The sequence below is a fragment of the Mirounga angustirostris genome, unplaced genomic scaffold, assembly GCF_029215605.1.
Source record: "Mirounga angustirostris isolate CCGP_5_RB_7025 unplaced genomic scaffold, mMirAng1.0.hap1 SCAF_1, whole genome shotgun sequence".
In the NCBI taxonomy this organism is placed as follows: Eukaryota; Metazoa; Chordata; class Mammalia; order Carnivora; family Phocidae; genus Mirounga; species Mirounga angustirostris.
Window position 1 is genome coordinate 65,664,615 of NW_026991709.1, and position 21,370 is coordinate 65,685,984.

Here is a 21,370-nt window from a genome sequence, read left to right on the forward strand (position 1 = left end):
CCCCTAACCGCCCTGAAGATGGTTTCCTTGGTTCTAAGATTTGCAAGTTTTACTATTACATGCCAGGGTATTGGCCTGTTTTCCTTGATCTTGGGAGGGGTCCTCTCTGCCTCTAGGACACTAATGTTTGTTTCATTTCCCAGATTAAGTAAGTTCTCAGCCACGATTTGCTCAAATATATCTTCTAGTCCTCTCTCTCTCTCCACCCCTCAGGGATCCCAATAATTCTGACATTGGAACGCTTCATGGTGTCACTTATTTCTCTGATTCTATGTTCATGGATTCTGAGTTGTTTTTTCCTGACCTCCTCTTTTCCCTTTTTATCTATTAAATGGTCTTCCAGGTCACTAATTTGTTCTTCTGCCTCCCTTACCCTAATTGTTAGATTATCTAGATTAGACTGGATCTCATTGATAGCATTTTTAAGTTCTGCCAATCAGGTTTTACTTCTGCCCTTAGAGACTCTATGTTGCCTTTAATTGATTTCTTCATTCTAGCTATTGTCTTCACAATTGCTAGCTTGAATTCCATCTCTGACATCTTGGTTATATCTGAATCCATTTGTAAATCTGTGGCATAAGTCATAAACTCTGAGTCTTTTCTATTTTGGGGGTTCCTCCTCCTAGTCATTCTGTTTTGGGTGGTTGAGAGAATGTATAGAGTCCAAATTATTGACCACAACCCAAGCAAGATGCACCTGTTTTCTAAGTACCTTAGGGTAGCTGGCCTCTTGTTTTCCCAGCCTGTCTTCTGGGGGAAGGGCCTGCAGCACTGTTACTCAGGCAACCCTGTTTGGGCAGAGTTGCCCTGCCCCCTGTGGCGGGGGATGGGCTCAGTGAAAACTGGTTTTTTGGGGCTTTTGTTCTCTCGCGGCTTTCCCTGGCAGCTTTCCATGTCTCTTCCAAGAGTCAGAGCAGAAGAGACCGTTTCCAACCCTCTGCCTCAGAGCAGAGATATCAGTCTGTTCTTCAGTGAGCTCTCCGGCCACACTATCTCCGTTTCTGTCTGTGCTGCTATAAACTGTGCATCCTGGGTTGTGTGCCCCTCAGCAGGGCTCCCAGTCCTCGCCTCCAGGTTGGGGAACGGGGGCACGTCTCTGCCCTTTGTGCTTCTAAAACCGCCAGCTGCCCCCAGTTCACAGGCACGGCCCTGCCACTCCAGTTCCCGTCTGGGGGGCTGCCCTAAAGTCCTTTCCTCGCTGCTACCGGTCTGCGAGTCTGTGCCCCGTCCGCAGTGTGGGAGGCTATTGCTCACTGGCGGTGTAGTATCCCCATGGTCAGGACCCCTCCCCCTGCCATTTATCCTCCGATATCTGCCCACAGAATCATGGCTCCCTGCTTTGTACCTCGAAACCAACCGAGATATTCTGTTTGTAGAGATCCAGCTCTGTCGTCTTACATCTCAGGCTGATTTCGTGGGTGTTCAGAGTGGTCTTGTAGATATCCAGCTCAATTCCGGGGACTGATTGGAATAGGGTCCCCTATTCCTCCCCCATCTTTTCCCCCCTCCTCAACAGATTAGGTTTTAAGTGTGAATAAAAATCATTGGATAAAGTTCAAATATAAAATTAGCAATAAATGATAAAATGCCACGAATTCTCTTCATTAGAGTCTGAGGTCTGCAAACTAGAGCAAAACCAGGGCCAGAAGCCTGTTTCTATAAATAAAGTTTTATTGGAACACTCATTTTCATATTGTCTATGGCTGCTCTTTTGCTATGATGGCAGACTTGAATATTTACGATTGAGACCACCAGGGCCACAAAGTCAAAAACACTTAATATCTGGACTTTTACAGAATGTTTGTTGACCCCTGTCCTAGATAATCCAAAAATAGAGTTTGTGTTAGAAGTATGATAAAGAGTGATAAAGAACTGTGATAAAAAGTGGCTTAAAAACAGAACTGTCACCAGTCTGTAACAGCATGAAAATGCCGGCAAGGTTGTTTTTACCTTGAAGGTTTTCCTTCTTCAACAAAGAACTGAGTTGACTCATAGCGTTGAAGGTGAGAATCGACTCTACAGATGCTCTGTATCGCCCGGAATGTTCAGTGTTGACATTCAGCCCCAGACTCTGAATTCCTTGTCCAGTCTCTATCCCTTCCAGGAGGGGAAGCTCATGAGGAAGAAAACTGGAAACTATGCTGTGAAGAGTTGGCTCCTTAGAATCTGGATCTAGTAACCAGCACGCCACCTAAATGGGTTCAAAGACATTTGTGCACACTTAAAAGGGGAAAATGTTCATTTCTGATCTCACTCCTTTTCACTTAATACTAATTCAGTGGTCTTCCCTGGAGAGAAGAAGGAAAGGATAACTGTAAATTGTACCAGGACTCATTTTTGGTACTAGTGAGAGCAGCTTTCAAAAAAGGAAAACTTACAACTTTTCCATTACTACAACATTCCTGCTTATCTGGTTCTGAAATAGCCTTGAAATCCAAGTGCCTCTCAGATAATTAAAATCATATTTCTGAAAATGTAGATGGAATCTTCTCCACTGAGGCTGATTTGGGCTAAGCTACTATAATAAAGCCAAGTTTTAGGTTTTTAAAAATTCTCTTGACATCATAATAAGTGAGACACAAATGTTTTACCATTAAAAGTTTATACCCAAAGTTTTAGAAAGCCTCCAGGCTTTCCCCTCAGGATAAGGGCCTGCCAACAGGGCCATCCAACAAATCATTTGATTGCTATTTTTAGTTCCCCTGCCAGATTGGAAGACCTGTAGTTTCTTGTGTGTGTGTGTGTGTGTGTGTGTGTGTACAGGTCTGTGATTCATCAGTCTTATATAACACCCAGTACTCATTACATCACGTGCCCTCCTTAATGTCCATCACCCAGTTACCCCATCCCCACCCCCAGCAACCCCCAGTTTATTTCCTATGATTGAGTCTCTTATGGTTTGTCTCCTGTAGTTTCTAACACTAGGTGATCTAGTGGACCAAAACTAAATTAGAATAAGGAAATCTAAGCCCTGTTCATAATTCTGACAATTACATGACTCAATTACTTCTTCTATAGGTTAAGAATATAGTTTGATAGGGGAGTATGATATTGTGAATTGTAATAAGAAATATAAATTGGGGGGCGCCTGGGTGGCTCAGTTGGTTAAGCAACTGCCTTCGGCTCAGGTCATGATTCTGGAGTCCCGGGATCGAGTCCCACATCGGGCTCCCTGCTCGGCGGGGGGTCTGCTTCTCCCTCTGATCCTCTTCCCTCTCGTGCTGTCTGTCATTCTCTCTCTCTCTCAAATAAATAAATAAAATCTTTAAAAAAAAAAAAAAAGAAATATAAATTGGGTCTTTGTCCCCATTTCTAGCAGAGAACTTCTAAAACCCTTGAAATTTCCTAAACTGAGAGATAAAGTCACCTTTTGTTATGTTAATGAGGTGACTTTGGGAATGCCCCAAGGTTACCTAAGGATGGGGGTTGGCTGCCCAAGGAACCAACTCTGTGATTGGAGGGTTGGAACTTTCAGTCCTGTCCCTTGACCTGCTGGGAGGTGCCTGGAGGTTGAATTGATCACCTATGACCAATGATTTCATCAGTTGTGCCTATGTAATGAAGGCTCTGTAAAAATCCAAAATGACAGGGCTTGGAGAGCTTCGAGGTTGGTGAACACAGAGGTGCTGGCAAGAGTAGCGTGCCTAGACTGAGCATGGAAGCTCCCCTCCACCTGATTAACTGAATCTGAAGGAACCTCTCATTTATAGTCAGTCGGTCAGAAATACAGGTAAGAACCTCGACTTAGAACTGGCATCAGACATCCTTGCCAGATGTCCTTGGAAGGAGGTGCTTGGACTCTCTAGTCTATATTCAGTTGGTCAGAAGCACAGGTGTTAACTTGTGCTTGATGCTGGCCTCAAAAGAGCAGGTAGTACTGTGGCACTGACCCTCCAGAGAGGTAGTGTCAGAATTGAGTTGAATTGTAGGAAACCCATCTGGTGTTTCCAGCACTGCTTGATGGTATGGGAGAAACCCTGTAAACATATCAGAATTGGTCTCAGAACAATTTTACTTGGTGGCAGAGAAATGGGTCTTGCTAGAAAGGGCCTGGCTCACAGAAACATATGGCTTACAACAAGAAAGGATAAAAGGGTGGGGGATGATGACCCTTTGATCCCTGGATGGCTACCTAGTGACCCATGTATGAAACTGTAGCTACACTACAGTTACTAAGGGTAAAAGTCACTAATTTAATTTAGAAATGGCAGACCTAACTCCTGAGGAGTTGGCTCATTGGATATATAAGTAAATGAAAAACAGTAAGCACACTAAACATGCAATCTCTTGGTTACTGCTATCTGTGATAGCTAAATAAAAGTAAAGGAAAGTGTTGGGTCTGGCTTTGATGGTAAACAAAACTCAGATTTGAGTCGGTCTGAGCTTTAGCCACTAGCCTCAAAGTCAACAGTGCAGGGGCAACACAAAGCACCCCTAAGACCTCTGGTCACCAATAAGGTAATCAGTGTAGGAGCACAATACCTAGAAACTATCAAAACCAGGGGGTATAGTGTGACAGAGTTGTTTCATTTTGTGGATCAGTATCATCAGCTTCTTGTGGAACCTTAACTAAAATGGATTATGAGAGTGATTTAGGAGGAGTGTTTGGTTTGGGATGCTGCAGGATGGAAGAGCAGAGGGTTGATGTAGGACCCAGAGCTCACCACGGTACAATCAAAATTGAGTGTATGTGATCCAGACACACGGGAGGTTATTCCTATGGGAAGAGCTAGCCTGGTGCACTGGATAAAAGCCATTATCAAGTCTGTTTAGCCTGAGAGGGGGACTGTCCCTCTTCTCTTATAAATGCCAAGTGGAACACCCTAGATGAAACAGCTGATATTCTTCATATGCAAGCCATATGGGACTGCTTTATGATAACTGAGATATTTATCTGCTGAAATCTAACCACTACTCAGGTCATAGTAAATGCTGTGGTTTAAGGTGGCCCCTTTCACACAGGTACCCCATATAACCCTACTGTTGCAAAACTGAGGGACAGTTTGGAAAGCCTCATCAAATTTGCCTTCTCAGCTTCTTCTCATAGGTCTTAGAGATGGTAATAAAAACATTAGGTTTATTGACAAGAGAATGGGAAGAGGCAGGGGGAGGTCAAGAGACTTCCCAACAAGGTGGAAATTTTTAAAAGGTTAAGGAATAAGGTGAATATGAAGCAAATATTCAAGAGAAATAACAAGAGAAAGAGGAAACAGAAAGGGAAGTCTCAGGACTCACCTCAGCAGGATGGAAATTTTTAGATGGTTAGTAAGAAATGTGATGAATAAAATGGGTGTTGATGGATTAAAAAAAATTTTTAATAAAGCATCAGCAAAGGTTGGGTGGGTCAAAGCAACCCCCATTAAAGGGCCCCAAACAAGACTGCTCTATTTACCATAATATGGAGAAATTTAAAAAGCTCAAAGACGTAAGTTACAATGAGAAACCTGACCAGCAATCAGTGGTTAGGCAGATTAATCAAGTTAAAGACTGATAAAAGGGCTGGGGTCCCTTCACTCAATGCCTTCCTGGGGACCCAAAAAGTCTTTCAGACAAGAGTAGGTAAAACTGTCAGGGGGTGGAAAAGAGAAGTTTCCTGGACTCCTGGAAGAGAGAGATCTAGGAACGGTGGTACTAAAACCCATAGGTAAAGCCCTGACTTGGGCTACAATTAGAATAAGAGAACTGTAAAAATGTAATGGTTGACAGGATTATGTAAACTGGAATGTTAAAGCAGGTATTATGTAAAGAAGTTGTGTCTCCTTCAGGCTCCTGGGTAGCTCAGTCAGTCAAGCATCTGCCTTCAGCTCAGGTCATGATCCTGGGGTCCTGGGATGGAGCCCTGGCTCCCTGCTCAGCAGGGAGTCTGCTTCTCCCTCTCCCTCTGCCCCACAGTGTGGAATGAAGCTCAAGGGCTGATAGCGACAAATTCTTTGTGCAATAGCCCTTTGTGGAGACTGGGGCTAATGGCAAGAGCTTGTGAACACCTCCCAACAATGACAACTGGGACTTTAAACAAGAGAATTTCCATTTGAGGGTATTTATGGCCTTGCTATCTGACATTATTAATTGAAGTTATTCTTATGACTAAAGGATATAACATGATCTAGAAACCTGAAATACCCATCCAACACAGGTGATATCTAAGAAATGCTCTAATGGAGTTGGCAGTGCCCAGGAGAGTTACATAATAAAATGAAAACAGGTTATACAGGATCATGCTGCCTGGGGAACGCAAAGAAGAGATGCTCAAGAGCAGGGAGCCTCTTTTCTCTTAGGCTTGACTCTGGAATTGTGTGAGGAGCTGCTGCTGGATTCTATTGTCACTTGGACAGTACTCTATAAACAGCTGACTGACTGACAAAAAGCTGCTAGGTTTGTGGATGGCAGTTCCGAAGTGAATGAACAATACCCTGTTTTGGAAAGTCGTCATTCTATTCAAAGAAAATAGAAACAGATGATCTTGGTGTGCTGAATTGCATGCTGTTCTCCTAGCAGTGATGAAAGAACTGAACAGCTGGAAAAAGGCCCTATGTTTGGGTCTTCACTTGCTCATAAATAATGCCAGATAGCCTGGCCAAAATGTCAGTCAGGATGGCAATGGAGACCTGGCCTGCTAAAGGGATGCTCCTAGAGGACACAGTCCTACAGAAATTTGAAGGGGTGCATTAAAGTAGGACACATTAATGCCTTTCAAAAGAACTCCCTTCTAGGTTTGGAAGGTGACTAGAATTATCAAGCAGATGTCCCTGCATGCCCCTTTGAGATGGTCACCTGGGCCCATGAATGAGGGGACATGGTTCGCTGTACTAATGCAGAAACAGGCTGAATTTAGACATATTCCTCTTATACCCTCTGAGGCACAGAAGGCTAAAATGAACTATATCTGTCTACAAGAGAGTCAGAGACTGCAGATGGTTATTTGGCAGATTACCCGGTAGGAAGGCCAGGAATATAGCTGGCAGGTGAGACTAATGCTAGTAGCCTTAGGGAGGTACAAATGGGTCCAGATAGGAACAGACATTGACTCTGGACCATGCTTTGCTTACCTGATTGTAGATACAAATGCTCTGACTGCTATAAAAGAACCAGAACAGAAGATATTGCACCAGTTTGGATGGCTGACCATCATTTCTTCAGACCAAAGAACACACTTTATAGCCCATAATGTTCAACAAGGGGCAAAGAGATATCCTCAGTACTAGTTCGATAGAGAATTGGAATGGGCAATTAAAACATAGGTTGTCTAAAAATAGATAAAGGCAGCAAGGGCTGGCTTATATGTCTTCATGAGTATGTGCTCCCACTCAACATGAACATGAGGGGGGCTAAAGGAGTGTCACCACAGGATATATTTCTCTGTTTGGATCTGGGGAAGTAAGGATGGGAAAGATGCTGGTATACTTTCTTTCCCACATCACCTCAACTTTTTTCCTCCTAGCTGATGCAGGGGTCACAGGACCAGGACTACAAGTATAAGGGATGGAAATGGATGATTCCTAAGCAAGAAACTATAATCATGCCAGAAGGGGTGAAGGCACATCTTGCCCCATCAGGCCCTTTTGAATTATAACATAAAGGTTAAAAGCATAGAAGGAAAAATAGTAGCTATGGGTAAAGAAATGAATAAATGGGTTATGTAATGAGGAAAATCCAATATTAACACCTCAAAAGAAGGTCTAAGCAAGAGATGATATTGTCTCTTAGCTCAATTATGCCAGATGCCTGAAAGGGTGAAGCCATATATTGCTGACAATCCCTCTTGCTTTTGGAACCTGGTAAGATCAAATGGAAGCCTACAAACCCGGGAGACATTTTCATATGATAATGATGATGGGCTGGATAGTTAATAACTGAATGGGATTCTAGTAATGTGCCAACTACTTTTGACTTTTACTATTGTTTTACTATAATAATCAGGTTATAACATATATATATAATCGTGTTTGAAGACCAGGGGTAGACTGTGATATTGTGACTTACAAGAAATATGTATTTGGTCCTCGTTCTCATTTCTAGCACAGAACTTCTAAAATCCTTGAAATCTGCTAAACTGAGAGACAAAATGGTGTCTTTTGTTATGTTAATGAGGTGGCTTTTAGAATGTCCCTAGGTCACCTAAGGATGGGGGATGGTTGCTAGAAGAACCAACCCTGTGATTGGAGGGTTGGAACTTTCAGTCCCACCCCTCCTGGGATGGGGGAGGGGCTGGAGGTTTCACCAATGGCCAATGATTTAATCAGTCATGCTTATGTATGATGGTTCCATAAAAACCCAAAGACAGGGTTTGGAGAGTTTCCAGGTTGGTGAACACATGGAAATGCAGGGAGAGTGGTGTGTTTGGAGAGGGTATAGAAGCTCCACGCCCCTTCCTACATACCTCGCCCTATATATCTCTTCATCTGGCTGTTGATTCATATCCTTTAATATCTTTTGTAAAAAAACAAAAACAAAAACAGTAATCTAAGGAATAAACTGGTTTCATGAGTTCTGTGAGCCCCTCCAGCAAGTTAACTGAACCCAAGGAGGGGGTGGTGGGAACCTTTGATTTATAGCTAGTGGGTCAGAAGCATAACAACCTGGGTAGGCAGTGTCAGAACTGAGTTGAATTGTAGGATAATCAGCTGGTACCCAGAGAATTGTTGGAGGTGTGGGGACCCCCTGCCACATTAGAAATTGGCAATCAGAAACCTTTTAGAGAATATTGAATAAGGTAATTTGATGTTAAAGTTGGCAAATGTTTCTTATAAAAGCGAGATTTTTTAAATTAATAGTTTATCTTCTTGCATCAAAAGTGTTATGATTGACAAAACCAACTATGGAATATTTCAAGTAGTTTATGCAAAAAGTGCTATAATAAATCTGAGATGGTATAGTAGTTTTATAATGAGAAACTCATATTACCCGTATTCTCATTTTGGACTCTGGAAGATCAAAATTTTTTTGAGTTTTTTTCTTAAATTTAAATTCAATTAATTAACATATACTATATTATTAGTTTCAGAGGTAGAGTTCAGTGATTCATCAGTTTTATATAATACCCAGTGCTCATTACATCACATGCCCTCCTTAATGTCCATCATCCAGTTACCCCATCCCCCACCCCCCTCCCCTCCAGCAACTCTCAGTTTGTTTCCTGTGATTAAGAGTCGCTTATGGTTTGTCTCCCTCTCTGATTTTGTATTATTTTATTTTTCCCTCTCTTCCCCTATGATCCTCTGTTTTGTTTCTTAAATTCCACGTGTGAATGAGATCATAGGATAACTATCTTTCTCTGATTAACTTATTTGTATTTAACTTATATATAACTTATTTATACCCTCTAGTTCCATCCTCATCGTTGCAATGGCAAAATTTCATTTTTTTTTGAAGACTGACTAGTATGGAACATCAAAATGAAGTGACAACTTTTTATATCCAGGAAAGGTCAATTTAAAAACTACCTGGAATTTATCACGCGTAAACCAAGCCTAGCTTGAACTACAGAAAAGGACAGTATCTTCAGTTTATCTGATATTGCCTTTGAAAATCCTTCCCCCAAAAAGCTAGAGAAACTAAGAAACCAAAATTTATCCTATTATTGATTATATTGCGAATAACAACCAAGTAATATCATATATCAATTCAAAATTAATATTCCATATGCCTCATGTATCCAGTATCAACAGGGGGAAAAATGATACCCCTTTGAGAGCTATGATATTGTAAATAAATGTCTTATGAAAATGCATTATACTGTAAAGTGTATGTTACAATAAGTTACCCTTTCCTTAATAACTCAGAATCATCATTATGAGAAGTGTATCATGCCTTGCTATTATAATAGCAAAGTTCTCAGGGGCCAGTAAGGTAATCTGTCCTATGCTAAATAGCCCTAACTACTATTCTTTTTGATGTCTAAGGTTTACACATGTTTCCTATTTTCTGCCTCTGTCTTCATGGATATTTGAAACATCCTGCTATCATATATTTAAATCTGACAGTCCTCATTTCATTTCTAATTTACTAAGAAACAGAAAACTTCAAATATAACCAAAATCAAAAATTTTTAAATCTCTGAGGGAAGGTATGAACTTCAGTGCTTCAAATTTGTGGAATCTCTGTTTTTATCTACACAGAGGTATTTGGTGCATCACATTCTGTTCTGAGTGAATGAGATTACTAGATAAAGGAGTGACTACTCGAAAAAATGTAGGCTTTGTTCTTGGAGCTAAATAAATACCAAGTCATTTAAGAATTAACACTACACATTAAAAATTTTTTTAAGTATGGTAAAAATTAAATAAGACATGAAACCTTAGGATCTTCATAACTTTGTTCCAGGGAGATCCCACAAGACAGAAGAAGAATTTTATAGCTCTGGATGAAGTCATAGATGATAATAGAACGTTCTTTATCAGATTCCTCTTGAAAGCAGGATAGAAGATACCACATTCTGTCTTTCACAGTCAGGCTTGGATCCAGAGAAGGTGGGACCAAACTGGAACTAATTTCTTTAGAAAACAAACAAACAAAAAGTCTTAAGGCAAGAATTACATGCATTCATTTGAAACAGCAATCTTTAATGAAAAGACTGAAAAGCCCAAGGGTCTAGCTCCATGGAACCAATAATTCAGCATAACCTTATTCAGGTCATGTTGGCTACATAGACGAAGTGCTTCATATTCTAAAAATTAAGGCTTGTGCTATGTAATTAATAATGCTCTATTCAATTAGGTGAAATTTTTAAATAACAAGATTTCTAAAAATAAATTTACATTTCTCAGAATAAGGAGTTAAAGAAATAAAAAGTATTTTTTTTTTGAAGATTTTATTTATTTATTTGACAGCGAGAGACACAGTGAGAGAGGGAACACAAGCAGGGGGAGTGGGAGAAGGAGAAGCAGGCTTCCCGCCGAGCAGGGAGCCCGATGCGGGGCTCGATCCCAGGACCCTGCGATCATGACCCAAGCCGAAGGCAGATGCTTAACGACTGAGCCACCCAGGCGTCCCAAAGACATAAAAAATATTTTGAAATGAATTTTAAATGAACTTTAAAAAAAAATTTAGTATGAACATACAATGTTAGATCTAAAAAAAAAACAGAAGTTCAAGTATCTATTTAACATAACACATGTTCCCTCAAAACAACTGAAAATATTTCATGCTTACTCAGGAATAGATATTATATGGCATTCTTTAAAATATTTACTAATTTTGCTGCTGTCTAAAACCAATCTATCAGCTAGGTAATGTAACAACTGTAATAAGATCACAAGGTATTTCCAAATTATACCCTCTCAATTCCATACACATCTACAAAGGCTGTATGATTCAACCGCTGTAGATGTTCAGCTCATCGCTGTCTCTAGATAAGTTCCAGACCCAGTCAATAACATGAAAAAAGTCTGAAAAGAAACTGCTATGATCCAATTTTCAAAAACAAACCTTCAAGGTGGCCAGGGAGTCCCTAAGTGTCCACTGCCTTCAAGAAGAAAAGACACTATCAGTAGCCATGTGATAAGTAAAGGAGAGTAAAGGTGGTGCTTAAGACATTCATTCTAGTTAATATATGAACTAATGTACACAATAGCTACTATCCTCCCAGAAAGAATTTTTAAGCCTAAAAATAAATTTTAAGTATCAGAAAATTATTGTCAACAAACAGGTCACTATCCTAATAGAGATTATATTAAAATTAAATGGCGATTAAGCCAAATAGTGATTACTTACCAGGATGCTTTTGTTCCTTCTGCAATGAAAAATAATAGGCATCTCTTCCACCCCAGCATACTGCCAGACCAACCACCAGGATGTCATCACAACCTTTAACAGGAACGCCATCATCTCTAATAGCGGTTTTCTGAGGTGAGCTAGCTAAGTAAATCAAAAGTGAAATAGTTAAAAATCTCAAAATAAAGCCATTAAACTGAATGCTAAAAAAACAATAATAATACAAAAATTATTTTGCAAAATTTCCAGATCCCTAAAATATCATTATTTGGATGGTCATTTTTAAGTATATGTAAGATCTTTCTAGGCTTCCCAACTATTAAAATAACTGTCAGTATGAAAAATTTACCAAATATATCTTAAAATAGATCTGTAATAATGACTAAAATGGTTAACTAAATTTTTTTAAAGCTGCATTTTGAATTGCTATAACTCAAACAGAAATAAAGACCACTTGCATGCTACAAAAATTTTGTAGTGACTTCAATTCTTAACACTAAGACATTCCAGAAAATCAAGCATCTTACTTCTTGGTAAAGAATCAGGTATGATTTTTGTATCTAGAGTCCACATTTGTTCTAAAATAAGGCATCTCCAACTTTACAGATACAGGTCAAAAACCACTCTATCTTATTTGCAATTAGATCCCCAATATCTTGAAAATAAATGGCACATATTTGTTAAATTTAAGTGAAAAATTTTATCCCTCTAACCCCTAGCACAGAGAATGTTCTCAGTTTTACGTATGTTGAATGAAAAATGGAGAGTACTAGTCAACACAAAAAGTACATAAAACTTGTCATTAACACATGTGCTCTATGACCTAAGTGTCCATTGATAGACAAATGAATAAGGAAGATGTGGTACACATATACAATTAAATGTTACGCTGCTATAAAAGGGGATGAGAACTTGCCATGTGAGACAACATGGACCTAGAGGGTATTATGCTAAGTGAAATAAATCAGACTGAGAAAAACAAATACCATATGATTTCACTTCTTATGTAGAATCTAAAACAAAACACACAAATGAATAAACAAACAAAAAGCAGAATCAGACCTATAAATACAGAGAATAAACTGACAGTTGCCAGAGGGAAGGGAAGGGTGGGGGGTTGGGTAAAATGGGTGAAAGGGAGTGGGAGATAGGGGCTTCCAGTTATGGAATGAATAAGTCATGGGAATAAAAGGCACAGCATAAAGAATATGGTCAATGACACTGTAATAACAATGTATGGGGACCGATGGTAGCTATACTCACGGTGAACATAGTGTAATATATAAACTTGTCAAATCACTATGTTGTACACCTGAAATTAATATATCATTGTGTCAACTATACTCAAATAAAAAAAATTAAAAACCAAACACATGTTCCATGAGTTGAAGATCAAATACTCAAACTTTTATGAACAAATCCATTCATAAATACAGAGATTTAAGAAATCTGATCAAATCTTTGCTTTCCACAGCAGGTTGTCAAGCTGACTACAGCTATTCCCCATGATACAAAATCCTTATTGTCATGAAGAAAGATAGGAATATACATATGTGGCATTATTTAACAAAAGGTTTAAGTCTCTTAAAACATGGAAGGACTCTATGAGGCTTTGGGGTCAACATTTTGGCATAAGATTCATGGACATCAGTTGGAGGTACAACTTGAGATAAGTGCTGAAAAATGTAGTTAATGTACATTGTTTAAAATATAGTCATTTTTCTATGTACTTTTGTGATTATATAAGTGAATAAGGATATTACAATTTAATACAAAATAATTCATGGGCACTGATGATTAATAAAAACCATGATGCTATATCATTAAGATACCAAAAAAAGGCAATCTTTGTTCAAAATATATATTTTAGTTTTTACAAACTTATATTCTAATATTAATATATATAATCATATATAAATCATATATGTCATACACACACACACATATATATATATATGATTTTCTTAAAGAGAAACATCATGTTTAATGGTAAATCTTAGCATACTCTAGCACCAGATATGGCCTGGAGTTGAAGAAGCAGCGACAGATAGGTGACCTCTGTGAAGTCTCATAAAATGAAAAGGATTAGGAAGGCAACAAACAGAAGAGCTCCATGGCCTGACACAGGGCAAGTCCAGAATAGCACTCAAGAAAGAGCTGCCGTTTGAGAGATCGATTCCTGATACACCCAATGGTCAAGATGCCAAACACTGTTCCGGTGCTGGCCCCCCGAGCCAGCCACAACTGTGGTGGCTGCAGCAGCAATAAGCTTGGCTGCTATGTCCTTGTCCTGAGAGAAAAGAACTGGTCTGGAACTCCCTTTGGACCACCTAGTGCGGGGATCTACTCTAGAAAGGCTGTTTAGGTGGGATCTGTGGCTTATGAAGAAAGAGGCAAACACACGCCTGATTAGACCACAGCTACAACAGTGGATCAGAGCCAGGTGAATGAGGAGTGCCTTGGTGGTCTGCATCAGTTCAGTAGCCCAGCTTGAGCTTTTTTCTCAGTGCTTGGCTCTCACACCCACATCCTGGAGTCACCCATCCCTTATACCAGATGGCAACTATTATTAATCTAGTTGCTCTCAACAATAGGCTGTTCTACAGGTAAACCCACATAGAAGAAACTTTAAACTCTGAATAAATTTATTACATTTCATATCCAAGACTGAAATGGCTCAGGCCCATCCCAACCCACTATTTTACATATAAACATGAGAATATGAAAAATTAAAAAAAAATTCTTACCTTGCTTAAACCTACCACCAATAGCAGCACTTTTAGAGGATGTCAAATTACTGATCTTTTCACAAGCCAGTGAGATGGAAAATCGCTTTTTGCACTGCCACTCCTTAATGAATGTCCGAAAGAGAGTTTGGTCACTTGCTACATCAATTATGGCCAAACTTCCTGGGCTGAACGAGGCTGGAGTTAACTGCGATCCATCCTGTGATAACTGCAGTGAAAAACTTGTGTCTCTAATAGGACTGTCCTCTTTTAAACCGTTTCTACTCTCTGAAGTTAAATCTTGGTTTTTAATATTTGAAGATGAGCCAAATGAGTAACTTTCACCAAGCTGTAAAACACTATGTGTTTTCCGAAGTTTTACAGAAGATGTTCCACGAATACTTGGAAATATCAGCTTAGCAGCAGATGCTGGAATAGGTGTAGGAGGAATGAGTCCATTATCATCAACTATACAATTCTCTTTACAAGGCAAGTGAGATGAGGTTTCAGCCTGAAGGCCATTGGTCTCCAGCGCCCCAATCTTACTTTCTACTTCAATACTAGGGGAAAATGAGATTCCCTGAACTTGATTTGGCTCCACATTTGAAATCACTTTTTGTTTGTCATTTACCTCTGTATTTTTTCCTTTCAAACTAGACAAGTTTGTAGTGGTTAATTTTTGCTTTTCATTTTCTAGAGGACTGGACACTTTGTCTAAAATTCTCTGCAGTCCTGGACTTAAATCAAATGATGCCCCTGACCATATCAATGAATTATTTTCCCTTGTCTCAGTTAATTTGGGTTTTTGAGACCTTTCATCTTTATCTCCTCCAATTACTTCTTTTTGTGGATAATCATTACCTACAGTCACTGGATCACTTAATTCTAATTCTCTAAGAGACACTGCAGTATTCCGTTTCTCTTGGACAGGACATATTTCTACATTGTCCAAAGCTTCAAACATCTGAGCAGAATCCATTTCTGAAAATATAATAGACTCATCACTGAAACAAGAGAACTGTTGCTGATTATCTTGATTCTCATTTGTATTTGATTTTCTAATTGGGTCCTCTGGTTGCAGACACATAGAATGACTGAAATGGTTTGATGTTAGTGCAGAAGAGAGGGGTTCTTTCGCTTGTATATCAGGTGGTTGTTCTTTTACTAGGTAGTCTTCACTGAAACTGTCAAATAGTAAACTATCACTCAAATTCAAACTTGTTTCAGGAACTGGCAAACATTCTGCTTCTATACCAGTGGTAGTTCTCTTTTGAGGAACCAGAGGTATAACTGGCTTCATAGCTTCTTGTGTTTGATAACCTTGAAGAAAACTATTTAATTGAGAGTCGGTGACAGAAAGTTCATTCCCTTTAAGACAAGGGCCATTTTCCCTCAAGAGTATTGGGGAATGAAAAATTGAGCTTTCTGGAGTCAGGATACCAACTTCATGTGAATCAGTGCCTTGTTTCATAGTATCTACAGTCTTAAGTTCCAAATGATCTGTATTTGTCACTCCTGGAGAATGTCGTTCACCAGGAAAAGTAATATGAATCTCATTCTGAAAAGAGCGTACCGAACTCTGGTTGTCTAAGCTCTTCTGCATCGTCCCTGTTGCCAGGTTGGCATCCTTTGCTCCTTGTTTGGCATTTTCAGTTGCTATCTGTTGTATTATTTCCTCTGACTGAGTATCCAGGTAGAAACTATCTTCAAATTCACAAGGAACTGAACCTAAGTCAGAAACACAATTATTCTTAGTTTTGTTTGCTGCATAAGCTTCTGTTTTTTCTTGTATTCTAGAGGTATTTAGAAAATTCTCCTGCTGGCCTCCTGATTCTCCAGTTGGGAGATGTATTCTGAGTATCTCAGCGCTACTTATATTATCTCCTGATACCTGAAAGTTATTTGATTTATTTTCCTCACCATTAAACTTCATACTTCCACACTTGATAATAACATTTGAGTCTCTATTCATATAACTACTGCCTGTCTCACAGGGCATTTGTCTATCTACTATTTTTTTCTGTTTGGTGTAAGTGTTTGTCTGTTTATCAGACTGTTTTTCTCGGCACTGGTTAATTGAGTGGGTGTCGGGTTTTACATAAACATCCTGGTTTTTTGAATCATTTTGTACCATCAGGACTGTGTTTATTTTTTCTAACTCAACAACGGCAAATCCTCTTCCATTTTCACTAACCATACTAGTAGGTTGACAAGTCACTTTTTTACTCTGGGATTGTGTGATAAAATGTTCCACAAGAATATCATTAGTTTTTGTTCTGTTTGAACTTCGTTCTCTTTGTGATGAGAATGATGCTTTGCTATATTTTCCCTCAGCAAAGGAAGATACATTTTTAGCAAAAGGCTCGGGACTTCTAAATTCCACATTCTTCTCATCTAAGGTAAATGAGTCTCCACAATAAACAGGATTAGATATAGTCTGTTCCTGTAAATCAATTCTATACATCCCAGTGTCTTTCACAGGGCTACTGTGTCTAGATTGTTTTACACGTTTACTATGTTTCCAAGATCCAGAGGCAGTACTCATCTTTCCTGAACTGAAACTCAGAGCTTCTTTTTTTGTTTTCTCAAATAAGAGAGTCTGAACAACTTTCTTAGTGCATGTTCTTCCCTCATTCAGAGAGGTTCTTAGCTTTTCTTTACTTATATTCAAAGAAGCCCGTTTTCTTGCTCTGGAAATGGAATGTGCCTGGCGTTCTTGATTCCCATTCTGTAACTTATCATAAAAGGAATTTGTACGCTCTCCACTTTTCTCTAAATCTTGCACAGTATTTGGTGAACGCTTAGCAGAAGAATCCCTAAACATCGAGTTACTTTTTTGCTTTGCTGTTAATCTTTTACAAGATCTTTTAGTTTGGCGTATAAATTTCTGTTCCTTTACTTCTGACTCACTGCTGGTCAGTGAGTGTGTATCAGAATTTAAAAGGGAATATGGATTCCATTGCACTCCCATTTCGACTAAGTCCTGCTGCAAAATCATTTTGGCTTCTTCCACAATAAGGGCTGCTGCTTCCCTTTCAGTTAAACCTTTTCTGCCAGTCACCCAAATAGTTCGCATATTCCGACGTTCTTCAACTGCTTCCTCTTCCTCATCAACTGCCTTTCGGGCACTATGTAAGGATGCAGGAAAAGAAATAAATAAATGCATTGATTCATTCATGCATACAGAAATATTTACTAAGCATTAATCTGATCTGTTCTAGGAACTGAAGAAATAGCACTGAACAAGAGGGAAATAAACCTGCTGTCTTAGAGCTTACATTCTAGTTGGGGAAATCAGAAAACAAGCAAATGTTAAAATGCATTCTACGTCAACTGATAAGAGTTGTGTACAAAAATGAAGCACCAGGAGGAGATGGATGGTTCTGTAATTTTTAAATAGCATAATTAGAGAAGGCCTCACTAAGACAGATTCATCAAGCAGAAACCTTTTAAAATAGTGTCATAAAACTTTCATTAAAAACAAATCCTCCTATGTAATATGAACTCTGGGCAAAATAATTGAAGGAACTGGAGAGTGACCAAAAGGAGAAACTGAAAGGGGTTAACTAAAAACTTGGATAAAAACCTGGAGTTTATTGACAGGCAGAATTTGAAAAAGAGCTCAGAATGACTGCAAGAGATATAAAACAATTGGAGAAAGTCCAGAAATGAGAGATCCAGAAAAGGAGAACCCCAAATTCTTCATATAAATTCTGCCCAAATATCTGGCTGACCTCTAATCTATGCAAGTGTGGGCAGACTCCAAGTAGCCAGTTAAAAGTCTAAACAACCGAACAGAGATTTGAATTACTGTCCACTACAGGAAGACAAAGTTTAGAGTTTGAGTTCGGCCAAGCTGACTGATAAAATATCGATGCTCTTCAGGGCAAAATAATAGATTCCACACCCTAAAAGGCCAAACATATACACAACTGAAGTACCACGAAGACAAAAAAAACAGGATGAGACATAAAAATTATTAAAGAAATAATGGCCAAGAGATTTCTGTTTCCAACAAGGATGGTGTAATAGGGACTAAATTAGCCTGTCACCCAAAACAACTAAAACCAAGGCTAGACGGTACAGCTTCCATTTTGCTCTCTTGGATTACTTACTCTAGGGGAAGCTAACCATCATGGCATTTAAGGACAACAAGCAGCTCTATGAAGAAGCTCATATGAAGAACTGAGTACCAGCTTGCCAGTATGTGTGCAAGTCATCTTAAAAGCAGATCCAACTCAATCCTTCAGATAACTATAGTCCCAGCCAACAGCTTTACTAAAACCTCAAACCAGACCACCAGCAAAGGAGCTCCCAAGTTCATGATTCACAGAAACTTTGAGTTAACATATATTTACTGTTGCTTTTAAGCCACTGACTTCTTTAAAATATATTTTAAAGTTTATTTTTTTTTAAGTAATCTCTACACCCAACATGGGGCTTGAACTCATGACCCTGATATCAAGAACAGCATGCTCTTCTGACTGAGCCAGCCAGGTACCCCTAAGCCACTAAGTTCTTAAAGTAATTTGTCTCATATCATTAGCTAACTAATTAGCCGAGTAAAACTATCAAATGTCAAAGATATAAAAAAGAAATTTCAAGGCCTATATATTTAGAAGGACAAAAGAATTCTATTCCCATTAGAATTCTTAAAAACAGCATGCAAAGCAAAGAAAGAGCATTTTTCTAAAACTCAATAAAAGCATGGACCAAAAATTTATAACCAGCCAAGATGTGCCTCAAATATTAAGATTCTAGTAAAACAGTTTTAAACATACAAGATGTGGGGAATTCTATACTATATTAGCCCTCAAGAAATCTATTAGTGGGTAAGTTTCATCCGATCAAGAGATGACTAGGAGTACTTCAGCAGTAAGACCAATGGTAAGAATTTGAATAAATAAAAATAGAGATTATATTACTTTTCCATCTCTACACCCTACAAGGATGGGGAAAAGGGTGAAAAATTAATGTACAAATGCTATATGTTGAGACAAAGTAGAAATAATGCACTTTTTAAATGGAAGGAAAAGGACAGGAAGAAAGAAAAAGAAAAGTGAGTTCAATGTCGATGACTATTGTTCAGGCAGTACGTAGGTATTACAGGATACCATTAAAATCTTGACAAATCAGGGGCACCTGGCTGACTCAGCTGGAAAAGCATGTGACTCTTGATCTCCAGGTTGTGAGTTCGAGCCCTATGTTGGGTGTAGAGACTCCTTAAAAATAAAATCTTAAAAGAAAAAAAAAAGCTTGACAAACCAGATAATAAAAAGTACACAGGTACCCACTAGAACAAAAATATATACCTTTCTAAATTTAAAAATAAAACTCCAAAGAGTATCCTTAGGTAGAGAAAGAAACATAGTAAATATACAATACACATAATTATAAAATAATTTGAGAACTGAAACCAAACATTTTAGTTAAATCAGTAAATGTGAATGGGATTAAATCATCTATTAAAAGAAAAAGATTTCAATTTGGCTCAGACAGCAAAAGATAATTACATCTCAGTGTGGTATATAAAAAGTACATCTAAAAGGAAGTGATTCTAAATGGCTAAAACTAAAGGGATGGACAAAAAAAGGGAAGCAAGAAGAAAGCAGTGAGGGATAGTCTGCATTAAACAAAAAAGGGTAAAATTTACTGCTAAAAACAACAACCATAATAAAGACAACATTACCGATCAGTCAAATGTACTATGAGTATTTACACACCAAATAACAAGCAATACTTTAATGAAGCAAAGACAAGAGATGCAAGGAGACAGAAATATATTAACAATTAGTAGACTTCAGTAAACCACTCTCATTAAAAGACAGACGAAATGTTGAGGAGGAGAGTAAGGACAAAGAAGACCTAATGAACATAACCAATGAAGTAGACGTTATGAATGAATTTCAAACATTTTACCTTTTTAATAGAGAACACATCTAGTTTGTATTGATCATGTATTAGGTCACAAAGAAAACATCAGTGAGTACCATAAAGTATATGTGTTATAAACAACACTATTAGATTGCAGTGTAATAAGACTAGAAATCATTTAACAAAATAAAAAAACAAAAAGCACTTCCACCTGGGCAAAAGAGGGAAAACATGCAAATTACATAATTTCTAACAAATAAAAACAAAATCTCTACATATAACAGTCTGTGGATTATACTTAAAATACAGACCACAGGAAAATTCACAGTACTAAATTCATGGTACTACATTAAAAACACAGCATTTATCAATAAAGATATAAGTCAACAAATTTCTAGTTCAACAAAATATTTTAAAAAGTACAACAAAATAGAAAGCAGGAAGAATGAAATGTAGTATTAAAAGATGAAATTAATAAGGTACATTATTTAAAAAAAAAAACATAGGCCTAAGAAAACAAAATCCTAGATTTTTAAAGAATTTAAAAAATAGATAAACCACTAGCTAACCTGATCAAGAAAAAACATAGACATTTATAAAATAGAAAATGACAAGGGAGGAATAACTATTGAAATAGAAAAAATACTTAAAATTCCTAAGAAACTAATTTACAAATCTCTATAAAAATATATTTGAAAATCCAGATGAAATGGTAATTTCCTAGAGAAATACAGATTACTAAAATGGACCCCATTAGAGATAGAAAGCTTAGAGAAACTAATTTCTGAAAAAATAAAATAGACAAAGTGATCAAGAACTAACCCATAGAAAGGCACCATCCAAGATGGTTTCATACAGTAATCATACCAAACTTCTACCAGTTCCAAGACTCTATAAGTTACTGCAAAGCACTGAAAACAAAAAAACACTTCGTAATTCTTTTTTATGAAGGAAGTCTGATACCAAAACTAATACTAAAACTTGAATAAAGATAGTGCAAAAAACACACAATGCAAGAAAACTATAGACCAATATTATTTATAAATAACAATGCAAAAGTA

The 21,370-nt window shown here is 38.1% G+C and overlaps 1 protein-coding gene across 10 annotated transcripts in view; it reads right to left on the reverse strand.

Moving 5' to 3' along the window:
- Window positions 1-21,370, reverse strand: part of POLQ (DNA polymerase theta) — a 123,643-nt gene that overhangs the window by 49,785 nt on the left and 52,488 nt on the right. For all 10 annotated transcript variants that reach the window (XR_010413357.1, XM_064596716.1, XM_064596685.1 and 7 more), the window contains 4 exons: window positions 14,457-17,563; window positions 11,710-11,853; window positions 10,294-10,490; window positions 1,951-2,191 (listed from right to left, as the gene is read on the reverse strand). Coding sequence is in view for 9 of the 10 variants with exons in the window: in XM_064596716.1 (XP_064452786.1) it covers window positions 1,951-2,191; window positions 10,294-10,490; window positions 11,710-11,853; window positions 14,457-17,563 (3,689 nt within the window). In the remaining variant the exon portion in view is untranslated. The remainder of the gene's footprint in view (window positions 1-1,950; window positions 2,192-10,293; window positions 10,491-11,709; window positions 11,854-14,456; window positions 17,564-21,370) is intronic.